Genomic DNA, 23,826 nt, shown 5'->3' with positions numbered 1-23,826 from the left:
TCATTTATAACTTTAATTACTCAGATCAATGAATACAACTATAATTAGCGATTTAGATACATTTTCAATATCAACTTCTAATTATTGTAATGTTGAATGCTGCAAACAAAGTCTATCCGGCTATACTAAACCACTAACAATACTAACTCAAAATATTCGTAGTATCTTTAAAAATATAGATAATTTGTCTGTTTTACTACAACGACTTAACCACCAATGCGACATAATTGTGCTGACTGAGTGCTGGCTAACTAAAAACGGCGGCAACCTGCCTGCCCTTGACGGATATGTAGCCTTCAGCAGTAAAATTAATCACAACCAAAATGACGGGGTAGTTGTTTACGCTAAAAAACTCTCGATGTCGTGATTGAAGAGACGAATTTACAAGACTGTAACAACCTACTTATAAAAATTGGCTCAGATATGACCATAATAGCTATATATAGATCACCTTCATTTAAAAAAATAGACGGGTTTCTAAACTCCCTAAGCCCCCTACTTCACACATTAGAATCTTCTAAAAATGTTGTCCTGATAGGTGATATAAATATAAACATTCTTCCAGAATGCAGAGACCCAGCAACCCAAGAATACTTGAATTTCTGCTCCTACCATGGCTTACTCCCGGCTCATACCCTTCCCACGCATCAGAGCGGGTCTTGCTTAGACCATGTCATGCTTAAATCCCAGATACCATCTTTGACATTAGTTACTAATTCTTCACTCACTGATCATAACGCCGTACTACTAACCTTTAACCTCAAGGCTGTGAGATCGCAACACAAGCATTTATTTTCTAGAACAAACTTCAATAAACTCGAGAAAGATTTAAATAATATTGACTACGACCCAGTTTATAATTGTGCTGACGCTGATGTTGCTATGTCATACCTAATACAAAACATACAAAATGCCATCTCTCGTAACACAAAGTACACTCGGCCAAACAAAAAAATGCACAATATTAAACCATGGATTACTCCGGGGCTCATACGCTGCATGCGGAATAGAGACAGACTACATTTGAAAGCTAAATCAAACCCGGACAATTCTATATTACAGATCACTTACAAAAGGTACCGAAATTTTTGCAACGATCTCCTCAAAAAAATTAAAACAAATTTCGAAAAAAGTGAACTTGAAAAGGTTGGCAAGGATACCAAAAAAGTCTGGAACCGAATAAAGAACTTAGCATTTACTCCAAAAAATAATGACTCCTCTGCCTTATTAACTACACAAAGCTCTCCACTTTTATCTGCAAATTATGCTAATGATTATTTCGTTAATGTAGGCAAAAATTTAGCTGACAAAATATATGGACAGTCGGACAGCCCTAGCTCACATTATTTTCCTGCGACCACTAACCATAGCTCTAAGTCTTTTGTACTGCTTCCAACCGATGACTCAGAAGTAATTAGAATTATATCTGATCTAAGAGATAATTGTGCAGTTGGATGGGATAACATCTCGAACAAAATATTGAAACAATTTAAACATATCTTAGCTCCTCCTTTAACACATATTTTAAACAAATGCCTATCTGATGGAATTTTTCCTAAGTGTCTAAAAAAAGCTATTGTAATTCCAATATATAAGTCCGGTAACAAAGATAGTATCACAAACTATAGGCCTATATCCCTACTTCCTGCTATATCTAAAATCTTGGAAAAAATTATTAACAACAGGCTTGTACAGTACTTAGAAAAAAACTCATTTCTGTCAGATACACAATTCGGTTTCCGTTCTAAACTATCAACCTCCGACGCCGTTCATCATTTGACTCAAAACATTGCGCTAGAACTTGACAGGGGTAACCATACGATTGGTATTTTCCTCGACCTCGCCAAAGCTTTCGATTCCGTCTCTGTTACCTTACTGCTACGCAAGCTACAAAGCTTAGGAATAAGGGGAAAACAACTTGACCTTTTTGCAAACTACCTCAGTGACAGATTTCAGTGTGTGAAGGTGGGCGACGTCATCAGTTCTGACCTAAAAAATGAAGCTTTTGGGGTCCCACAAGGAAGTATCCTTGGCCCGACCTTATTTTTGATTTACATTAATGACCTTTGCAATCTTCCGCTCGATTGTGGTAAAATAATATCCTATGCTGATGACACCGCCTTAATTTTCTCAGCACAGACGGAGAGAGAGGCATACTTGCGGGCGCAACTAGGATTTAACATTGTAAATAATTGGCTACAATATCATCTACTAACACTTAACGCAGATAAAACCAATTATGTTAGATTTTTCTGTGTGGTGACGGGTTAAGAATTTCACCACCCCCTTTCTTCCCGTGGGTGTCGTAGAAGGCGACTATGGGATATGGGTTAAATTGTGGCGTAGGCGAGAGGCTGGCAACCTGTCACTGCAATGTCACAGTTTCGTTTTCTTTCAACCCCTTATTTGCCAAGAGTGGCACTGAAGCTTTAGTAGTTTCATGTGTTCTGCCTACCCCTTTATGGGATACAGGCGTGATTGTATGTTGTATGTATGTATGTTTTCATGAAAAATAACCAATATATATCTGACCATCCTATCTACGCTCATCGCAATACCTGCCTTGCTAGCAATAGCTGTAACTGTCCCTTCATCACTCCCGCAACTAAAATTAAATACCTGGGTGTTATAGTTAATGACACGTTATCGTTTCGACCACATATTGAAGCGTTAAGTAATAAACTTCGTAAGCTGATATACGTGTTTAAAAGACTCCGTAATGTCTTGGACCTTAAATTAATAATGCAAGTATACTTTGCTCTTTGCCAGTCGTTATTAACATATTGCATTACATCATGGGGAGGAGCAGCCAAAACCCTGCTTTTAATTGTAGAAAGAGCACAAAGAGCTATCTTGAAAGTCTCAACATTCCGACCGTTCCTATACCCTACTAACCTATTATATAAGTCCTGTAAAGTATTATCTGTAAGACAGCTATTCGTGTTAAGCACTGTTCTAAAACAACATAAAGCACTTCCTTACAACTCAGACATTACTAACAAGAGACGGAAAGATTTGGTTTGCAACCGGCTGACTGACCAAAAGCATGCCTTTTCACAGCGGTTCTACATATGTCTGGGACCGCGGCTGTACAATAAGTTAAACGCAGATTATCACATATATCATCTATGCTACGCAGAATGTAAAAAAGTTACAAAGAAAGCTCTAGAACTAATGTCTTATGAAGACACGGAAAACTTATTAACAGTTCTAAAATAACTAGAAATAACCTAGACAGAGCTACTTAATGTTTACAAATAAATACACCTACCTATGTATCCTTACGCTGATGCGATAAAGTACAACTGTTGACTCATTAAAATGCTAATAAGCAATAAGTGTTACATATGGCTTACCATCTTTTTTGCTGTACTTTTAGAATTATGATAGTTTTAAGTAGGTAACCTACTCTATTTATAAATCTGTAATGTAACATTTATTTTTTAGTTGAATACCTATGCAATGCACATGATATTATCAAATAATTTCCCTGTTTTAGTTTGTAAGTTATTTTTTCTGCCTGAGATACAGGATCTCCCTAGTTCAGGCACGGACATGGTGAAGCCTATTTTTGTGTTAATATAGTTTATGGCCTGTTTATAACTGTTATTTTTGGTACATGAATAAATGATTTTTATTTTTATTTTATTTAATAATCTTTTTGAAATGATCTAGGTTTATGATTTTATAAAAATTTAGTCTTCAAAGCATGTATGACCATACAAAGTAGTCTAATACGCCTAAACCTGGAGGCCTGGGTGGCCACTCATGTTTCGGATAAAAAACTGCCAAATTAGTCTGAAACTACGCTAGAATACCATTTGCCGAATGTGCTGGAGGTGCGTCTTGTTGGGACACATGATACTCATTCCCAAGCATCCTTTTTAACTTTAAGGCATTTTTTTCTCCAAAACCTTGGTTTTAAAGAAAAAAACGTTGATTTTAACGCTTTTATCTGTAAGTACTGAAGGTAGTTTACCTCGCTTACATACTGCATCCCACACCTGGGCCGATGGTGAGCTCTGGAACCTAGGCACATTTTTCTAGTTGCCCGGAACGTTATCTATCCTCGGTACCCATAATAGTTTATTTTGGACACGTGGCGTCTGTTTTATCACATACAGATTCTGCTTATAAAAAATAACTCGTCACCTGCGTGCCGTGCCGTGCAAGTATTTTGTTGGCACTTTACCTCTTTGTTTTTCTTAGACACTTCGGAAATTTCATGAACTTTGTGCTTGTATTTTATTAAAAGGAATATACTCTTCATAGTAGAGCGGCGAGAGGGTCTCGGGAAAAGTTGATGTGACTGGAGAGTATACTGCTGACAAGTGGTATCGTTGTGATCGGTAGACTTTACTGAGTACGAAATAATGACTTGTCACTTTCTCAGACTGTGGGGGGGTTAACTATGACGTCACAAAGATCGCGGTCCCGGGTTTAAATTTTTTGCCAATTTGTCTAGAACCCCTTATCCAATTTTGAAAAATGAGGTGTCGATTGAAAGCGTATAACATGCTGATTAAGATTTATTATATGTGAAAAGTATAGTTTTGTTAGTTATTTTTTAATTAACAATAATGCAAGAAATACGTTTTTTTACTCTCTTTTTTGATTTTTGTGACTCAAAAAGGCAATGAAAACGGCCACTTAGCTAAAATATAATAATAATAATAATAATAAAAAAAAAAAAAAAACCGCTGACACTGACGGACGTGTCTTTGGATAAATTTTCACAATTTTATTTATTTTTATAGTATTTTTATCGCCGTTCTTGGTTTTTGTGGTTCAGTTTATGTGTATTTCTTACGGTACATTAAAATCATGTACAATGAAGAACATCCAACGAATTACTATACTATCTAAATACACGGATATCAGCATGAACTGTCAAACGGCGATAAGTGCATTGTGAAATTTGTGAAAATGTTAACGAGGTCACGCACCAAAGCGGCACAAAGAAACGCACGCCCACCATCCCCGCCCGCCTCGTCCAGCTCCCCGTCCGCATCGTCGTCGGGCGACGAGTTCGCCACGGCGCCCGACACCGACGGGTCCAGCGACGAGAGCGGGCCGCCGCCGCCGCCGCCGCCACGACCACCTGCGCGACGAGGGCGGCCACCGCTGCCGGCACGCTTGGGGCCTGCGGGACATCCTGCCCCGCCCACGGCTCCCGCTGCCGGTGGTGTAGTGCGTCGCATGACATGGACTCGAGAAATAAACGAGAATGTCATGCGCGCCTATTACGGGGCCACAGAGGGGGGAACCCGGCTATCCGCGTACCGTTCGAGAATGCTGCCTCTGTTTCAGGCACTCGAGCCATCCACCACCGTATCGGAGCAGCGGCTATCGGATCAGGTGCGCGTCATTCAGCGGTCAAAGCGGTTGGATGACGCCACACTTGATCGGCTCCGCCAGGAGGCTCTCGCTACTCGCGCGGACCCTGCCTCGGGGCGGGATTTGCCCGCCATGTCGCCGGACCCGGTGCCCGAACCCGACCTGGCACCGGAGGCGCCGCGGGTTGATTCCGGTAACGACGGCGGGGACTTCGCGAGTCAGAGCGAGAGTGAGCCTGCCAATGAGCAACTGAGGAGGTCTTTGGAAGAGGCGATTACGCAGTATCGCTCCACAAGCAATCCTAGGCCACGATTACCACGTCTGCCCATGAATAGACGCAATCTAGCGCTAATAGGAGCCTTAAATGCTTTACTAGATCCATATATGCGGACTAGTAAAGATCTAGATGATACACACTCGATCATGTACTGCGGGGCCATCGCGGCGTGCCGTGTTGCTCGAGTCAAGTTTCCGGACGCTGACCGTGCAACTAGGACCGCCGAAGGTGTCCCTGCATGGCAAGTACGGATCGAGCGTCGTATCAACTCGTTTAGGACTCTCATTGCAAAGCTGATCTGCTTCAGAGGGGTAATAATCGCCCCCGAGTAATGCGCTTTGTGAACCAGGCGTTCGCGGGGACGGACATCAGGCCCCGCGACTATTTGGCCAATGTCACAGAGCGCATCGACTTCCTGAAGCAGAAAGTCTATGCATGGGCAAGCCGTATTCGCCGCTACAGAAAGCGTGTGGACCGATTCCAGCAGAATCGTCTTTTTCAAAGCGACCAAAGGAAAGTATACCGAAGGTGGGAGGAAACCGACCCTCGTGTGTCTGACGTGCGGCTGCCGGATGCTACTGCCATGTCTGATTTCTGGCGTAGCATCTGGTCGGTGCCCGTCGAACACACGGAGGGTGAGTGGATGAACGTTGTCGAACGCGAGTGCGAGAGCATCGAGCCTATGGGGGCTATCACCATCAGCCCCGACGACGTAAGTTGTGCTACCCGTACGGCCCAGAACTGGAAAAGTCCTGGACCGGACGGATTGCACAACTTCTGGCTAAAATGGTTTCGATGCTCGCACTCGCATTTGGCAACGCAATTTCAACAAGCCCTCGATCTTGGTTCTCTCCCACCTTCCCTAACAACTGGTGTTACTTTCCTGCTCTATAAGTCCGGTAGTACCACGGAAGCAAAAAACTACAGACCCATCACGTGCTTGCCTACACTTTACAAGCTCCTTACATCCATTTTGAGAGCAAAAATTAACGCGCATATTGTCGCTAACAACATTCTGGCTCCCGCTCAAAATGGATGTAGGGTTGGGTCCCGTGGTACTAAAGAGCTCCTCCTCATAGACATGACCATCTGCCAACAAGTTCGGCGGAACAAGGGGGCCATTTCGGCCGCTTGGATTGACTATAAGAAGGCCTATGATTCGGTGCCTCATTCATGGCTGAGAAGGGTATTGGAGCTGTATAAACTTGATGCAGCTTTAATATCCTTCCTGGCTGCATGTATGAGGCAGTGGATCACAGTCCTTCGTCAACCAGGAGGCAGGGATGGCCCCCTGGCCCGCAGGACTTCATAAGGATTGAGCGAGGAATATTCCAGGGTGACAGTTTGAGTCCATTATGGTTCTGCCTAGCTCTGAATCCCCTCAGCACGCTGCTGAAGGATTCTGGGCTAGGTTGCCGGCTTCGGAGAGAGGGTGAAGTCATCTCTCACCTTCTGTACATGGACGATCTCAAACTGTTTGCACCGAACACCCAAGACCTGATGGTGCTATTGAAAACCACAGAAGTTTTCAGTACCGCCATCAGAATGGAGTTTGGTGTCGATAAGTGTGCGGTCATGCATGTGCAGCGGGGGAGGTTGTAAATTCAGAAAATTTACAACTTTCTGAGACGATGTCGTTCAGATCTATCTCTGAATCAGAAACCTATAAGTACCTTGGTATGTCACAGTCGTTGGGTATTGAGGATGTTGGCATTAGACGGTCGGTGAAGGAGCGCTTTTTCAGTCGGCTGACAAAAGTCCTTAACAGTCTTTTGTCAGGAGGCAACAAAGTGCGCGCCTTTAACGCCTGGGTAATGCCTCTACTCATATACTCCTTTGGCATACTACGGTGGACCCAGACTGAGCTGGACGCCCTGGATCGGAGGGTCCGCTCACTGCTTACCACACACCGTATGTTACACCCGCGCTCGTCTGTTATGAGATTGTACATCCCACGGAAGTGCGGAGGTCGAGGCTTCCTAAACGCCAAAGATCTCCACAACCGTGAGGTGTACAATCTCAGGAATTACTTCCTTAACAACGAGTGCGGGATGCATCGTGATGTGGTGGCAGTGGACGGAAACCTCACGCCGCTCTCCTTGGCGAAACAGAACTGGCGCAAACCTGTGGTACTAAGTACTGCGGACCGCAAGGCGGTATGGGAGAGCAAGCAGCTACACGGGCGGTTCTACAAGGCCCTCACGGGACCCGATGTAGATCTGCTCGCATCGGTGAACTGGTTACGATTCGGGGACCTCTTCGGAGAAACCGAGGGTTTTGCCTGTGCAATTGCGGACGAAGTTATGATGACGAACAACTACCGGAAATATATCCTGAAGGACGGTACGGTCGACATTTGTCGGGCATGCCGCCGTCCCGGAGAGTCACTCAGGCATATTATTTCCGGTTGTTCTCATCTTGCTAACGGCGAGTACTTGCACAGACATAATCTCGTAGCCAGGATTATTCACCAGCAACTTGCTCTTCAATACGGCCTTGTGGACCGCGAAGTACCGTACTACAAGTACTTACCTGCGCCAGTTCTCGAAAATGGTCGTGCCACGCTCTATTGGGATCGATCTATTATCACTGACAGGACTATTGTAGCCAATAAACCTGACATTGTGATAATAGATCGACTGCAACGCCGGGCAGTGCTCGTTGACATCACCATCCCCCATGATGAGAATCTCGTGAAAGCCGAGAAGGACAAGTCCAGTAAGTACCTAGACTTGGCTCACGAGATAACCGCCATGTGGGATGTTGAATCAACGATCATTGTTCCGATAGTCGTTTCAGCGAACGGTCTCATAGCGAAGAGTCTCGACCAACATCTTAAGAGACTCTCGCTAGGTGGCTGGATCAAGGGCCAGATGCAGAAGGCGGTGATCTTGGACACAGCACGGATAGTTCGACGGTTCCTCTCTCTGCAGCCCTAACCACCGGCAGCTTGGGCCCTGCCCCGCTGCTGGCGGCACCCTAGGTTAGGTTTTTTATAATGTGTTTATATGTGTTTTATATTGTTTTGTATGTGTTTTTGTATTTTACTTTTATATTCATATTATAAACAGCCTAGCCTAAGAAAGAAAATAAATAAAGAGTATAATAATAATAATAATATATACTTTATTGTACACCACTTATTGACAATGAGATTCAGTACAAAAACAAAACGTATTAAGAAGCAGGTAACAACAGGCGGTCTTATCGCTAAAAAGCGATCTCTACCAGACAACCTTAGGGTAGCAGGAAACAGATTGCAAAGAACAATGAACGGGTAGTGCCACAGAATATATAATAGTACAAGTACAGAAGGCCCACTGATTTGATGTTTACGAAATGCCGCCTTTTTAAATGCCTACAAAATTATTACAAAGAAACCAGCCGCACGTGCGCAGCATCGGATGATAGGGTTGCCTATATTAAAACCAATTAATTACTCAGATAAAATTTTATACTTGGGTAAGTCTTGGGTACTTTCTAGGTATATATACAGTACTTTGGTTTAAGTTCCAACATCACAAGCCTTATTGAACTGTAGATCTGTGTAAGAATGTCCTATGGTACATATTTTATTCATGCTGTCTATTTAACTTAGCATTATTAGCCATTCCACACGCGGACATCGCATATAAACCTTAAAAAAAAATCGCGACGTAAAATAAAAATAGAAAGTGCGAACGTGCGTTCCGTGAGAACGCGCGCCACCCCTGATTAGGCCGCGAACTCGCGGTCGCCGGCATGTACTTGTAGCACGGCAATAGAATCGCGGAGTGAGCCGCCCCTGGTAGTGCCAACATAAAAATTACGTAGGTATTCGAACTATTTCAACACATCAAAAAGTAAGAGAAAAAAAAAAATATGCAAAAGACTATTTTGACCAAAATAATATTATAAACGCATACACACATATACAATACATATATACAATATATATATATATACATATATAATACACATGTACAAAGGCAAGTCAAGGTAGCGAGAGGTAATGAGATTTTAAAATATTTTTAAACAAGGGAAGAGATTTCGCGCATCTTACATACAACGGCAAAGCATTCCACAAACGGACAGCCCGAAAAGTAAAAGAGTTTATGTAGAATTTAGAAGTAGAAGATGGAGGGACAAGGAGAAGTTTTTCAGCACATCTCGTAGAAGACAGATAGCTAAATCGGTTTTTAAGATAAGAAGGTGTAGTGGGATTGAAGAGAATATTATAAAGAAGGATAAGAATATGAGAGTTGCGTCGTTGTCGAATGGGCAGCCATTTGAGCTGAGTTCGAAATACAGATACATGGTCGTATTTACGCAGGCCGAATACAAACCTTATACAAGCATTTTGTAGACGCTCGAGTTTATTGAGCTGATCTTCCGTAATGTCCAGATAACAAACATCAGCGTAATCTAAAATTGGAAGAAGAAGGGCTTGTGCGAGCGCAATTCTGGTGGCAATCGGTAAAAAATTACGAAGTCTACGAAGTGACCCCAGAGAAGCAAATAGTCTCCTACTGACTTCGCTGATCTGCGGAACCCACGAAAGTGTGCTATCAATAAGGACACCAAGATTTTTTACTTGAACCGAAAATGGAACTTGAACGCCGTCAAACACTATGGCTGGCAAGTTATCAAAGTCAATCCGAGCAGTGAGCTGAGGACTACCTAAAATTATGACCTGCGTTTTAGACGGATTGACTTTCAGACCATAGCGACCACTCCAACTGGAGATGCATTCCAAGTCCCGATTCGTGGAGCTAATAGCTTGTAACTCTAGCTTGTAGCTCTAATATATGTTATATAAATCATTTAACTACATTATTAAGCTATCTGTTGCTTTTTGAATTTCTACGATCGGATAATAAATGAGCAAACTACAACCACATACCTGTAGGCGGGGAGTACCGCTTGACACGCGTTCCCATACATTCGGCGTCTACCAAATTACACCTCGCGCAAAATTCGTTTCAAGCAGATATACCTCTAATCTTATTCATCGTAACCTATCAATATTGATATCATTTGAAAGCACAATTAAAGTACTTTAAAAAACAATGTCAATCATTTTTTTAAAATCAATAATCGGCCAGTCTGTGGTGGTTACAAAGGAAAAAAGTGGGTATGCAATTTGACTGGTTTCCTAGGTTTGATACCCTAGACGAGTTTAAAGGGGAGGTAAAGGTGACATATGGGTTTTTCTCTGGCCTAAAAGCTACACAGAGGGTCAGGGGAGAAAAAACTAGGGTTTAAGTTTAGTTTTAAGTTATTTTTTCCTTTATTTGTTGATTTTATTGTGTTAAATTTTTTGTAATTTTATCAAGGATACACGTTGGTTTCTTTTGCTAAAAGTTGCCTTTTTTATGAGAAATGTTATGAATTTTATGGCTTTTTCCGATAGAGACTAAAATTAACTTTCAAATAAGGCCACATAGTCATACTTTTACTTATATAATATTAAGGGTATGACTATGTATCAGTAGGCCACATAGTCATACTTTTACTTATATAATATTAAGGGTATGACTATGTATCAGTATGATTATGTGGCCTTATTTGAAAGTTAATTTTAGTCTCTATCGGAAAATGCCATGAAATTCATAACATTTCTCATAAAAAAGGGAATTTTCAGCAAAAGAAACCAATGTGTATCCTTGATAAAATTACAAAAAAATTAAACACAATAAAATGAACAAATAAAAGAAAAAATAACTTAAAACTAAACTTAAACCCTAGTTTTTTTTCTCCCTGACCCTCTGTATAGCTTTTTAGGCCAGAGAACAACCCATATGTCACCTTTACCTCCCCTTTTAAACTCGTCTAGGGTATCAAACCTAGGAAACCAGTCAAATTGCATACCCACTTTTTTCCTTTGTAACCACCGCAGACTGGCGATTATTGATTTTATGAAAATGATTGACATTGTTTCTTAAAGTACTTTAATTGTACTTTCAAATGATACCAATATTGATAGGTTACGATGAATAAGATTAGAGGTATATCTGCTTGAAACGAATTTTGCGCGAGGTGTAATTTGGTAGACGCCGAATGTATGGGAACGCGTGTCAAGCGGTACTCCCCGCCTACAGGTATGTGGTTGTAGTTTGCTTATTTATTATCCGATCGTAGAAATTTAAAAAGCAACAGATAGCTTAATAATGTAGTTAAATGATTTATATAACATATTTTTTAGCTAAGTGGCCGTTTTCATTGCCTTTTTGAGTCACAAAAATCAAAAAAGAGAGTAAAAAAAAAGTATTTTTTGCATTATTATTAATTAAAAAACAACTAACAAAACTATACTCTTCACATATAATAAATCTTAATCAGCATGTTATACGCTTTCAATCGACACCTCATTTTTCAAAATTGGATAAGGGGTTCTAGACAAATTGGCAAAAAATTGAAACCCGGGACTGCGATCTTTGTGACGTCATAGTTAACCCCCCCACAGTCTGAGAAAGTGACAAGTCATTATTTCGTACTCAGTAAAGTCTACCGATCACAACGATACCACTTGTCAGCAGTATACTCTCCAGTCACATCAACTTCAAAACTAGACGACTTTTTTCAATTCCGCCGCCTTACTATCAGTTTAAATAAGAATTTGATGGCATGTGATCCCTATATCTTTAGAACTGAGGTAAAATGTGAGTATTCGGACTTATTGGACACGGTGTACATGTTCGTTCTAAAAGTAGCTGATCAAGCATCGTCGGTTTGGAAAGCCTGCGGTAAAATTTTTGCTCATTACTATACATATTCGATTTAAAGGATTTTGAGATTTAGGAAATAAAACAACGCTTCATTAGATTTAATTTAATAGCATTATGTAATTATAATCTCAATGTAAGTGCAAGCAGTCTTATTTACAATAAACTTAAAAGCGGAAACAAATATATGCAGAAAGAAAAAAAGAAGCTGTCAATACTGAATCCCCTAGGGTGGCTATGTATGAATAGCACAGAAAAGTATTAAAATAAAATAAAAACCGGCCAAAAGCGTGTCGGGCCACGCTCAGTGTAGGGTTCCGTAGTTTTCCGTATTTTTCTCAAAAACTAACCTATAAAGTTCAAAACAAATTTTCAAAGAAAGTCTTTGTAAAGTTCTACTTTTGTGATTTTTTTCATATTTTTAAACATATGGTTCAAAAGTTATAGCGATTATTTCCGAAAATATGAAAATTATCAAAAATCGATCTTAGTAAAACCTAATTCATTTTTAAATACCTATCTAACAATATATCACACGTTGGGGTTGAAATGAAAAAAAATATCTGCCCCCTCTTTACATGTAGGGGTACCCTAATAAAACATTTATTATTATTAACGACCTTCCACATATTTATAATGAGCCCAAACATGATGGGGTTATTTATTTATTTATTTATATTCGATGGTGCTCGTCAGCCCAAATCTAATGAGCCCGAACATGATGGGATTATGATGAGGAGAATAGCAGTTCTGTTGGCCACCTCCTGACTCCATCATGAGACCCTGGACCTAATCTAGTTCGATGGTGCTCGTCAGCCCAAATCTAATGAGCCCAAACATGATGGGGTTATGATGAGGAGAATAGCAGTTCTGTTGACCACCTCCTGACTCCATCATGAGACCTTGGACCTCATCTAGTTCGATGGTGCTCGTCAGCCCAAATCTAATGAGCCCAAACATGATGGGGTTATGATGAGGAGAATAGCAGTTCTGTTGACCACCTCCTGACTCCATCATGAGACCTTGGACCTCATCTAGATCGATGGTGCTCATCAGCCCAAATCTAATGAGCCCAAACATGGTGGAGTTATGATAAGTAGAATAGCAGTTCTGTTGAACATCTCCTGCCTGACTCCATCATCATGAGAACCAGAACCTCATCCTGGTCCCAAAATATAATAATAATTCAAACTCTCAACAAACTTCACGTATAACTTAAAATCCAAAATCATATGAAAAGCATGTCGAATGCTAAAATTGCATAAGGTGTAAAAAGGATCAAGATTTGTTTAGTCGCAGTTTACGGCACTTCTCGGAACTATCGAGCTGCTTACGAAAGCTAGGTGCGCCGGACGATCAAACGCAGGTCCGTTGTCTTCGAGCGCTCGGCGCAGACTGAGCGGGCTCGCGTTAGCACAGTGTCTTTTATTCGAATTTTAGGTGTTTTAAAAACATATCTATCGACAGAAAGGTATGTCTTATATGTATGATTTTTTTCTTATAGGTCAATAAGAAGTTCTAGTTTAGGATAATATTATTTAAGAGTTACAAAAAATGCAGGAATCGCAGGAAAAATACATAATGTAAACCTCTTTTTATCGAAAAAATGGGGAGGATACGGAAGGTTATTTATCCACCATTTCAAGTAAATCTTAAAATGTCAAAGTATTAGCTAACTCGTACAGGATATAACAAATAGGATTGTGATCATTTATTACCCCAAATAACATTTTTAACAGCACAATCACGATTCTAAACGAGCTATCCCACTATGAAAATTGAAAACGTCTTCCGAAAAAACTGATTTTTCGGAAGTATAAAAAGACATATTTTAAAGTAGTACCAATTGACTTTCTAGCTTAAGATATGTACTTTTAGGAACATTATCATTTTTTTAATAATCATTTATAGTTTCTTTATAATTTTGAATGAAAAAGGTTCTATTTTGCAAAAAACGCTCGTCTTTAGGAATAAGGCCTCTTAAAGTGTTTACTACTACTACTACATTGCCCGCGATTTCTATGGACGGCGATTTTGTCATGCTAGTTCAGTCAATGTCAGTACATCTTGTACTGAGACTGACTGAAATAGCATGACACGTTCGTACGTTTCCGTAACAATACGAAGGCAAATCTTTTCGCACATCTGTATGTACATTTATTTGCATTGCGGGTAGTGATCCTGCCTGTGAAGCTGATAGTCCTGATTTTAAATCCCGGTAAACTTATTTCTGTTGACAGATTAGTTCCTGAGTCATGGATCCCTCTGTGGACTCCCAAGTCTTTAGTATTTATATCATTTATATCGTTGTCTGAGTTACCAAATTTCAAAAACGTTACGATCAACTTGTTTTCCATATCTGTAGCAAATGGACTGGCAGTATGTATAGTATATGTGTTAAAACTGATATTAAGATACACAATACACATGTAAGTTTTGTTATTTACATACCTGCACAGTTTGCATTGGAGCTTCGAGCCTTGAATAAGCCGCTGTAGGGTACCCATATTCAGGCTGGTACGACCCTGGTTTAGCCGCCTCTGAGTATTGGTAGTCTTGCTGGATGTCCTCTGCTGAATACATGCCTGTGGGCAATCATTTACTTTAAAAATGAGTTTATCAGTAAAACACTATATTACGGTCATTATTAAGCCCCATTTAGATGGTACGAGTTTCTCGCCCGTCTTGGTCGAGAAACTCGTATGACATTATCGTATGCGATAATCGCCTGGCGAGTATCGTACGAAAACGTTTACATTAGTGCGAGAAATAAGAACTCGCATACGAGTATCGTATGCGAGACTCGCCAGGCGATTATCGCCAGGCGAAATAGTTTAGACGGAGAGTAGAATTTTCGGGAGATATTTCCATAACATTTCTCGACTCGTCTAAACCGGTTCTCGTATGACATTTTTTCTCGAACGTGCGATTATCGTACGAATCGGAGCGAACCGATTTTCATACGAGTTTTGCCTGTCAACTTGCGTGCCTAGTTGCTAATTAATTAATTATAAACTTATATGATATTATATGCTTTTTTATAATATTGGGTATAATTTACCTTGGATTTATTTGAATTTAAGATGAATAGTACCCAATAATATTAAAAATACTATAAATGATTTATGAAGGTCTCAATAATATACAATAGGGAAAATAATGATTTCGACTGTAGCGTTACCTAGCTAATAAAATCTTGGTTGCGACACTTGCGATTAGGTTTAGGATATTATTAAACATAGAATATAAATAACATTTTTTTTTTTAATTATAGTAGGCATTTTGCCCCATAGATATATGGGGTAAAATGTGAGTAGGTAAACATTAACTGTATAATATTAATAAGCCAAATTTATTTTTGGTTTTAGCAGTTACTGAGAGGTAGCTATAAATATAAAAACACCATGTTTTACATGATTTCTACTGAATTCATTTCGACTGAGTAGCGTATAAACTCGTATACGATTCTCGCATATGTGTTTTGTTTACACGGAGACATACAAATATCAAAGGCAAGGCGATTATCGCCCCCTTTCGTGCGATATCGTACGCATAGTTTACATGATACGATATTTTTTCTCGTACTTCGATAATCGTACGTTCGAGGCGAGAAACTCGTACCATCTAAATGGGGCTTTAGTTACTGAGAATGCAATTCAAAACTTATGCCGCATTCCTAGTTGGTTTACACAATACCACGCTAGATGGCGCTGTTACGTCCGGCGAAAATCCTACATCGCGCTATCGTTTGTTCAACGTAGATTTATAAACGCAAAGGCGTTTGACGCCTCAGCACCTATTCGTCAGCCATGGGATTTCGTATCAATATTTGAAACATCTCAATCTCATTTCTCGAAAAAATTAAAGGAAGGGGCCACATTATAATCGGTTTACCGAATAACTCTGTAGATGGCGCTGTTACACGCGACGAAAATCCTACATCGCGCTAACGTTTCTTCAACGTAAAATTTTCCATCGATTCCTTACCGGGTCCATAATTGATGTCCTGCTCAACCCTCATATTAGCCTGCAGGTTTTCATTAGTGAACAATATCTGTTCCTCTTGGTACCCCAGGTCCTTCTTCGAGATGGTCCACTGGTGTATAGGCTTGAGCGCCGGTCTGTCTGTTCTGACGAGGTGGGACTTGAGTATGGAGTGCTCGGGAAGGTTGTAGGGGGGAGGCGGTTGCTCTTCTCGTGGTGGGGAGTTGCTGTAGAAATTGAAAATCATTAAATTATTTTAGAAAAACCGGGCAAGAGCATGTAGGACCACGCTCAGTGTAGGGTTCCGTAGTTGTCCGTATTTTTTTTTTCAAAGCCTGTTTAACCTGCCAAATTCAAAATTTTCCTAGAAAGTGTTTAAATCTACTTCTTCTCCTTCTCTTCTTCTTCTTATCTTCTTCTTCTTCGTCTTTGATATTTTTCTTATTTTTTTAACTTATTGTTCAAAAGTTAAAGGAGACACATTTTTTTTATTTTGGAGCGTGTATTTCCGAAAATATTAACAATATCATTCTTTTTGCGTAAACCCCTATTCAATTTAAATACCTATCCAACAATACATCACACGTTAGCGTTGAAATGAAAAAAGAAAATCACTCCCCACTTTACACTAATTAACTAATTTTTTATTTCACCACTTTGTCGGCGTGATTGTTAGACATACTGGTACCAAATTTCAGCTTTCTCGTGCTAACGGTCACTGAGATTATCCACAGACGAACGGACGGACAGACATGGCGAATCTGTAAGGGTTCCTAGTTGACTACGGAACCCTAAAAATGTGTCTTTTTCAAACCTTTACTCTTGGCTTTCATAAATTTGAATGAATCGAGGGTAGGTCTTCTATGACCGTTTTCGCACGAAATATATGGAGATGGAGAGTGACATAAGCCATTTCTGTCTCTTTCTAACCCCTCACTTCTAAAACGGGGAGAAGTTTTTATGGAACATTCCGCGATTTTAGAATGGCACGTATTTAACCGGGCGACTAAATAACCATAGAAATGGGTATCAAAAATAATAGTTTGGCGACTAAAATGGGGCCTCAAAATATTTCAATATGAGGTAGCATTTTAATGTCATTACGGCTACGGTTTATTCAGACGCGAGTACCAACTATTTATTTGGCAACTGAATAATTATATTGGAAACAATTTAAGAGATACAGTTTAATAGGAAAACGGCTGTCTATTAATATAAAATATACATACATACAACATACATACAATCACGCCTGTATCCCATAAAGGGGTAGGCAGAGCACATGAAACTACTAAAGCTTCAGTGCCACTCTTGGCAAGTAAGGGGTTGAAAGAAAACGAAACTGTGACATTGCACAAAATATAAAATTAATTGCCAATTTTTATTTTAGTCGCCAAAGTATTGTTTAATGTTCCTCGGCATTATTTTTGTCGCTTGAAACTTGCTGCCGTTTTTTCAATAATAATGATGCTAAATATTTGAGGCTCATATATTTTTTTTGTCGCCACAATATTAAAACACAGCCAAATTATATTATTGTATGCCCGACATAACTTCCTGTTTAATATTTTAGTTGCCCGGTTAATTATATGCCTTTTAGAATGAACGGGTGCGAAGCCGCGGGCTATGGGAATAAAACGCATACCTGATCTTCATCATCTTCTTATCCTGTCTATCATAAGCCGGATCGTGGTACACAGGCTCTTCGTAATGTTGGAAGGTATATTTCTCGGGCAGGGGTTCTTTGGTTTCCACCATGTATTTCGTTTCTGGGAGACCGTTGGCGTATTTTATACCTGCGAAACAAAATTAATAAAAAAAAACTTATTTTCAAGTAAATGTGAAAGAAATTAAATGACAGATTTTAACCGATTTTCATGACTGTTTCAAGTTTTGACTTTAATCGTTTTATTATTGTGAATGGGCTTACTCTTGACCACAGACTAGCTAAAGGCCTACGAAGGAGTGAGCTCGCCCAGAACATGCCTGTTCACCCTTGATTTGAAGGTTGCCGGGTTATATGAGCTCACAAATATAGCCGCCGGCAAGGAATTCCACTCCTTGGCAGTGCGCATAAGAAAAGAAGAAGCAAAGCGCTTCGTGCGAATTTGCGGAATATCTACCAAGAAAGGATGGAAACCGGCCGGCCGTGCGTTTGTGATCGACAATGAAATTTCGAGATGTTTTTGTTTCATATGGATTGAATATGGCATCAACATCAATACAATAATGTTCAACATGTCTTATTACATGAGTCTATACATCTAAACTTTATAAAAAAGATGTCGTTTGTATACTTTTGGGCAAATTTCGCCTGAAATATTATCTCAACCAACCACGACCACAAACAAATAGGAACTTTGCTTGCAACTCTAATCTGTCCAAAAATCGACCCAGAAAACACGAGTAGAGATTTCTAGTTTTAGCACCATAAAGAAATAAAGTGTAGATAGAGGCAGGTAGTCTAGCTACAATGCAAGAGCGTGTGACTTACAATTCGGAGGTAGCGAGTTCGAACCCCGGCTCGCACCAGTGAGTTTTTCGGAACTTATGAGCGAAATGTCATTTGATATTTGCCAGTCACTGTTCGGTGAAGGAAAACATCATGAGGAAACCGGACTAATCCCAAAAAGGCCTAATTGTCCTTCGGTCAGATGGCAGTTCTTTTCGTGAAACTACGCCAAATTTTGGGATTCATTGTCAAAGCCTGGGGTCCAGCTCCCATGAACCATGGCAAAAAGGATCGAGTATTATAGAGAGTTACTGTCGAAGTAAAATGTGTAATCACAGTGCATAGACTGCCATCTCTCGACACAGGCTTAAACTTTCACACAACATATTCTTAGCTTGATATGTGTCAAAATGTCAAATATGAATAATAGCGCCATCTAGCTGAGCGTACCCCAAAGGTGTAATGCCATCTAGGCCACCGTACCTTTTTCTGTATGATACTGAGGTACGTTTTTTTTCTTAGATTTTATCAGTCTATACGTAGTTACATATGTCTATGACATAAAATATTTGTTAATTCTGCTTACCTTGCGGATACCTATTATCATAGACCACCTCCTTATTCTCGATATAGAACTTGTCGGCGTATATCTTCTCCTCGACAAACTCGTCAGGTTGCGCCATATGCATAATAGGCTTGGGCAGGGTCAGTTTCAGCGATTTCTTTGGAGCTGGCGGCTTTTTCGCTATGGCCTTGTTGGGGGATATGTGGCTCTTTATTTTGAAGTCCTGGAAAATAGTTTTCGTTATTATAATACAAGAGAAAAAGAGAAAAACTTTACATGTGTAAACTATGTACGGAATATCCCTCGATCCTTTATTGTAAGGAAAAATGTGATAAAACCTATTCCTTTATTCCTTGTAGATAACTATGTTTAATAATTATTTTATCACGCAGAACCATGTTGTGTTGGATGGCGTCTTCGTAGCTCAAATGGAAGAACACTTGGCTAACGATTTAGGGCTTATGAGTGGTAGTCAGTAAAATAGAGATTTTAAATTTTAAGCTTTAAGTACTTCAAGTTTTGCATTGTAAGTACTCCAAAGTACCTATTGTCCCGGATTTGTAAGAACCTCTTTTTGACACATGACATCGTCCACAAAACGTAAACTCGCGCAACCTAATGAAATCTTAAATAAAATCCTGTAATAATATTTTAAAAAATCAAGTACTTAAAAACAATATTTCGCTTACTTGAAACATAATCTAACACAATGTTACATTTTTGCGGATCTTCGTTAGTGAGTATTTTACGATATTAATTTATCACACAGCATTTACTTATCATGTCATTTATCGTTAATTTTTATTTTTAAACTAGTGCTGTAGCAGAGTCTATCATTTCGATTCAAATGACATTTCCATCAGTTGATAGAAATCGAATATTTTATTATAATATACGATACTTTAAAGAAGTAAAAATTACAATAAAATTAAATAAGATGAAAACAACGAACAAACCAGACGCTAGATGTGGGGGGCCCTAAGCTAAAAGTTTAGCCTCATTACGAACATAGACAAAAAATTACCAGTCATAACCATTTGAAAACATAATTATTGAAGTTGTAGGGCGAAGGTGTATCGTCCCATAGAAAATTTGAATTTCGCGGCTTATTTCAGTCGGTAGTCGGTAGTGACCCTGCCTGCTAAGCCGCGGTCCTGGCAGGCAATCATGGTCGTGCGATAAACGATAAAACATCGGGCCGTCCCTTTCGCACTTACTAATAGTACGATAGGGACGGCCTGAAGTTTTATCATTTATCGCGCGACCATACTTGCCTGCCTGGGTTCGAATCCCGGTAAGGGCATTTATTTGTGTGATGAGCACAAATATTTGTTCCTCAGTCATGGATGTTTTCTATGTATATAAGTATGTATTTATCTATATAAGCATGTATATCGTCGCTTAGCACCCATAGTACAAGCTTTGCTTAGTTTGGGGCTAAGTTGTGTGTGTAAGGTGTCCCCAATATTTATTATTATATTATTATTTATTAATAGTCCTTACATTGGTCGTGTATATCCACGTCAAGCGAAGGCTTACTCCATTATTAATAAACATTCACTAATGTTATCAAGCCGATAAAGTTAGTTTGTCCCTTTCCGACGTATTGGTGTGATAGAAAGGGATAAACGAACTTTATCGGCTTGATAACTTTAGTGAACGTTTATGAATAAGGGGGTTAGAATCTACATAGTCTGTTAATTTTTTTTTGATGAATACTTTTGCATGTTAAATTGTATCTTGTTATTTAATGCATGTTAAGTTAATTACAACATGTAATGTTTTGTCAAAAAGTGGCCCGCCGAGTTTCTTGCCGGTCCCATAGTGGATACCCTCCTCCCAACTGAGGGGGGACTGAAATCTTCTCGAGGCTGAGGCGTAGGGTTAGAGCCGGCGTAGCTTTATTTGACGTTCATATGCGCATTGTAATATGCCTACTTTAAAAATAAATATTTCATTTTCATATTGATAGTCGTTACCTTGTCTTTATTAGCTGCGCTGGCAGATCTCTTCTCAAGAGTCCGCAGTTCTTTGCACAGCTCTCGAACTAGTTGTCCGGAATTGAGGCACTTGGGTACGTTATCCCGCTTTGCAGAGTCGGTCTGAAAGTACATTTATTTAGTTGTTTTATTTGTTGCATAAATTAATGAATAAAACAAATAAAAACATAATAAAACTACTTAAAACTAAATACCTAACCTACTTATAAATAAAAAATTTGGCCTAAATCGCCGTCAATGGGCAAGGTACCCAGAAGGCTGGCAGCATTTCCACGCTGTATAGCGATACTTATACGTTGCGCGAAATACTGGCCAGCCCTCTGGTCGCCTGAGGTCTCTATCAGGCGAGACGACAAATCCTTATAAAAATGACGGGCACTGGGCCCCCATGGCCCCAAAGTCTCAACGCCAAACGCCGCAAATATGTAGCTGGTTCCTAGGGTGGCATACGGCGCCAGTGTATCAACGCAAGTAGCGTCCCAAACTAGCGGCCGACCCATGCTCCAAGGCACCAGTGTCATACCGTCAGGCCTCTTGCCGTCGTCCCTAGCCAGGCCGGTGGGCTCCAGGACTGCTGGCACTTTCGCGCTGACAAGGGCCCGACGGATAACATCATTGATACTGGCGTGGCGCGGGATCCTTCCAGCGCTTCGGGCGCATGAGAGGCCATGGTGACCCAGTGTGTCCACCATGGTACCGCATTGACAGCGATGAGGCTGGTTTGTTGTGGGTGTATTCAAACTATAAATGGAGGATTTAATGCCGTAGTCAATCATAGAGCCAAAAATCTTAATCCAACTCGTTTTTGGACGTGTAAATAAAAGATACATAAAATAATTCTGTTAATAATCACAGTTTACTTAGCAAAAGTGAAAATGAACAATAATTCAAATAAATACATAAGAAAATGATAAAGAATGGCTACTAATTGCAAATCCGACACAAAAAATATGTGAAAAAAAAACTATTTACATTGAGAAAAGGATATAAAACACTGTCTCCCTACCGATTTACGAGCGAGGGGATATTAGAATGTTATTCCAGCAGCTGCCTTTTATGAAGTGTGATATTTTTGGTCGCGTATCTAAAAAAACTACGATGTTTTTTTTATTTTGTTACCCCACAGAAATCTAACAAAAAGTATGGAAACATGTCTCCCTACCGATTTACGAGCGAACATCCGTGACTTGTATTTGGGGTATGTTAGGGATTTGTATAATTATAGTTATTTTTTACTTACGCTCTTAAGCGCATGCCACTCCTTAAGCGCAGTGGCGAGTATTCTGACTCCACGTAGTAACAATGGAGGCAAGGGCGCCGGCGTTCGCGCTCCCACTTCATGCAGGGTAAAATCTTCGTCCTGATACACAAAATATATTTAGATACATATGTATGTATATTGACGCCTGTAGTCCCAGAAGGGGTAGGCAGAGCACATGAAACTGCTCAAGTTTTATTACCACGAACTTATGGCATTGACTGCAATAAAATAATAAAAATGAATATAAGTTTAAAACAGACTTCGAAGGAAGAAATTTCTAAATAGACATGTTTTCGAAGGAAGAAATTTACTTGTATCTTTATAAATAGCGACTTTGCATGTTAAATCTGTTTGCGCTTATTGCCGGTTGTCAATAAGGCACTATTTCCATAAAGCTTCAATTTCAATTCAATCTTATCGATAACCGACGCGACCATGTGGTATCATTTAGTTGAAAACGTCAGAATTTTGGCTTCACTTTCACGATTATTACACATAATTATTTTTAAAATCGGGACTTAATCGCGTATGACTACATACTAAACTGACCTCCAACGTTTCAGGGACGGCGTAGTCCCCGTGGTCTCGGAGAAGACTGGCTTGAAATGACATCAACACCTTCTGACAGCCGCGCGAGTTTTTCGAACGACCCGCACTTGGTTTTTATTATCAACTTGAACTGTTTGCGCACTAGGGATGTCACTCTGTCTGTCGTCAGTGTTGTGTGTCGATAATAGTTTATCTAATACAGCTAGTAAAAATAGTAAATACCTGTGTCTCCTCATTGTGTCTCCGTAACATAGTTAGAAGATGCGCGCCAGCGTACCAATGCATGGGTTCGAATAATGGGTACCGGAACATTATCGGTGTCTCCACTCGCCTCTCTATCTCGTATATCCTGAACAAATATTGGGACTGTTAATATAGAGTACAATGTAAGGAGTAAGTAGAGTCACACCTCGGACACTGGCGATCAAATAAATGAAAGAGGCGCGTTCCTAGCACACAGTCTGAACTCGTGCAGGTGAACGCGTACTATGCTTGTATGAGTGAGATATGACAGGTCGACTCTTCGCGTTTTTGACAGGCGGTAACTGTGAGGTAGCCGAGAGGGGGTGGGCGGCACTTTCAGCGGGGAGCGGGAGTGGCCTTACTGTACGATAGTACTCTTTATAAACTGTGGTAGAGTCAAATAGCCTGGTCCACACAGAGCGAGGCACGTCACGAGGCAATAGGCTACTTGCCT

General features: G+C 40.1%; 1 protein-coding gene across 1 annotated transcript in view; it reads right to left on the bottom strand.

Annotated features, from left to right (window-relative positions):
- LOC125237311 (lysine-specific demethylase phf2-like) overlaps positions 1–23,826 on the bottom strand; it is a 77,336-nt gene that overhangs the window by 37,891 nt on the left and 15,619 nt on the right. The window contains exons 9-15 of the mRNA XM_048144300.1: positions 23,352–23,478; positions 22,560–22,679; positions 21,299–21,421; positions 19,341–19,542; positions 17,948–18,098; positions 16,306–16,529; positions 14,770–14,903 (exon numbers count right to left, since the gene is read on the bottom strand). Coding sequence (XP_048000257.1) covers positions 14,770–14,903; positions 16,306–16,529; positions 17,948–18,098; positions 19,341–19,542; positions 21,299–21,421; positions 22,560–22,679; positions 23,352–23,478 — 1,081 coding nt within the window. The remainder of the gene's footprint in view (positions 1–14,769; positions 14,904–16,305; positions 16,530–17,947; positions 18,099–19,340; positions 19,543–21,298; positions 21,422–22,559; positions 22,680–23,351; positions 23,479–23,826) is intronic.

This window comes from Leguminivora glycinivorella, chromosome 21, assembly GCF_023078275.1.
Source record: "Leguminivora glycinivorella isolate SPB_JAAS2020 chromosome 21, LegGlyc_1.1, whole genome shotgun sequence".
Taxonomy (NCBI): Eukaryota; Metazoa; Arthropoda; class Insecta; order Lepidoptera; family Tortricidae; genus Leguminivora; species Leguminivora glycinivorella.
The sequence above is the reverse complement of the archived record's forward strand: the minus strand, read 5'-3'. Positions and strand labels throughout refer to the sequence as shown.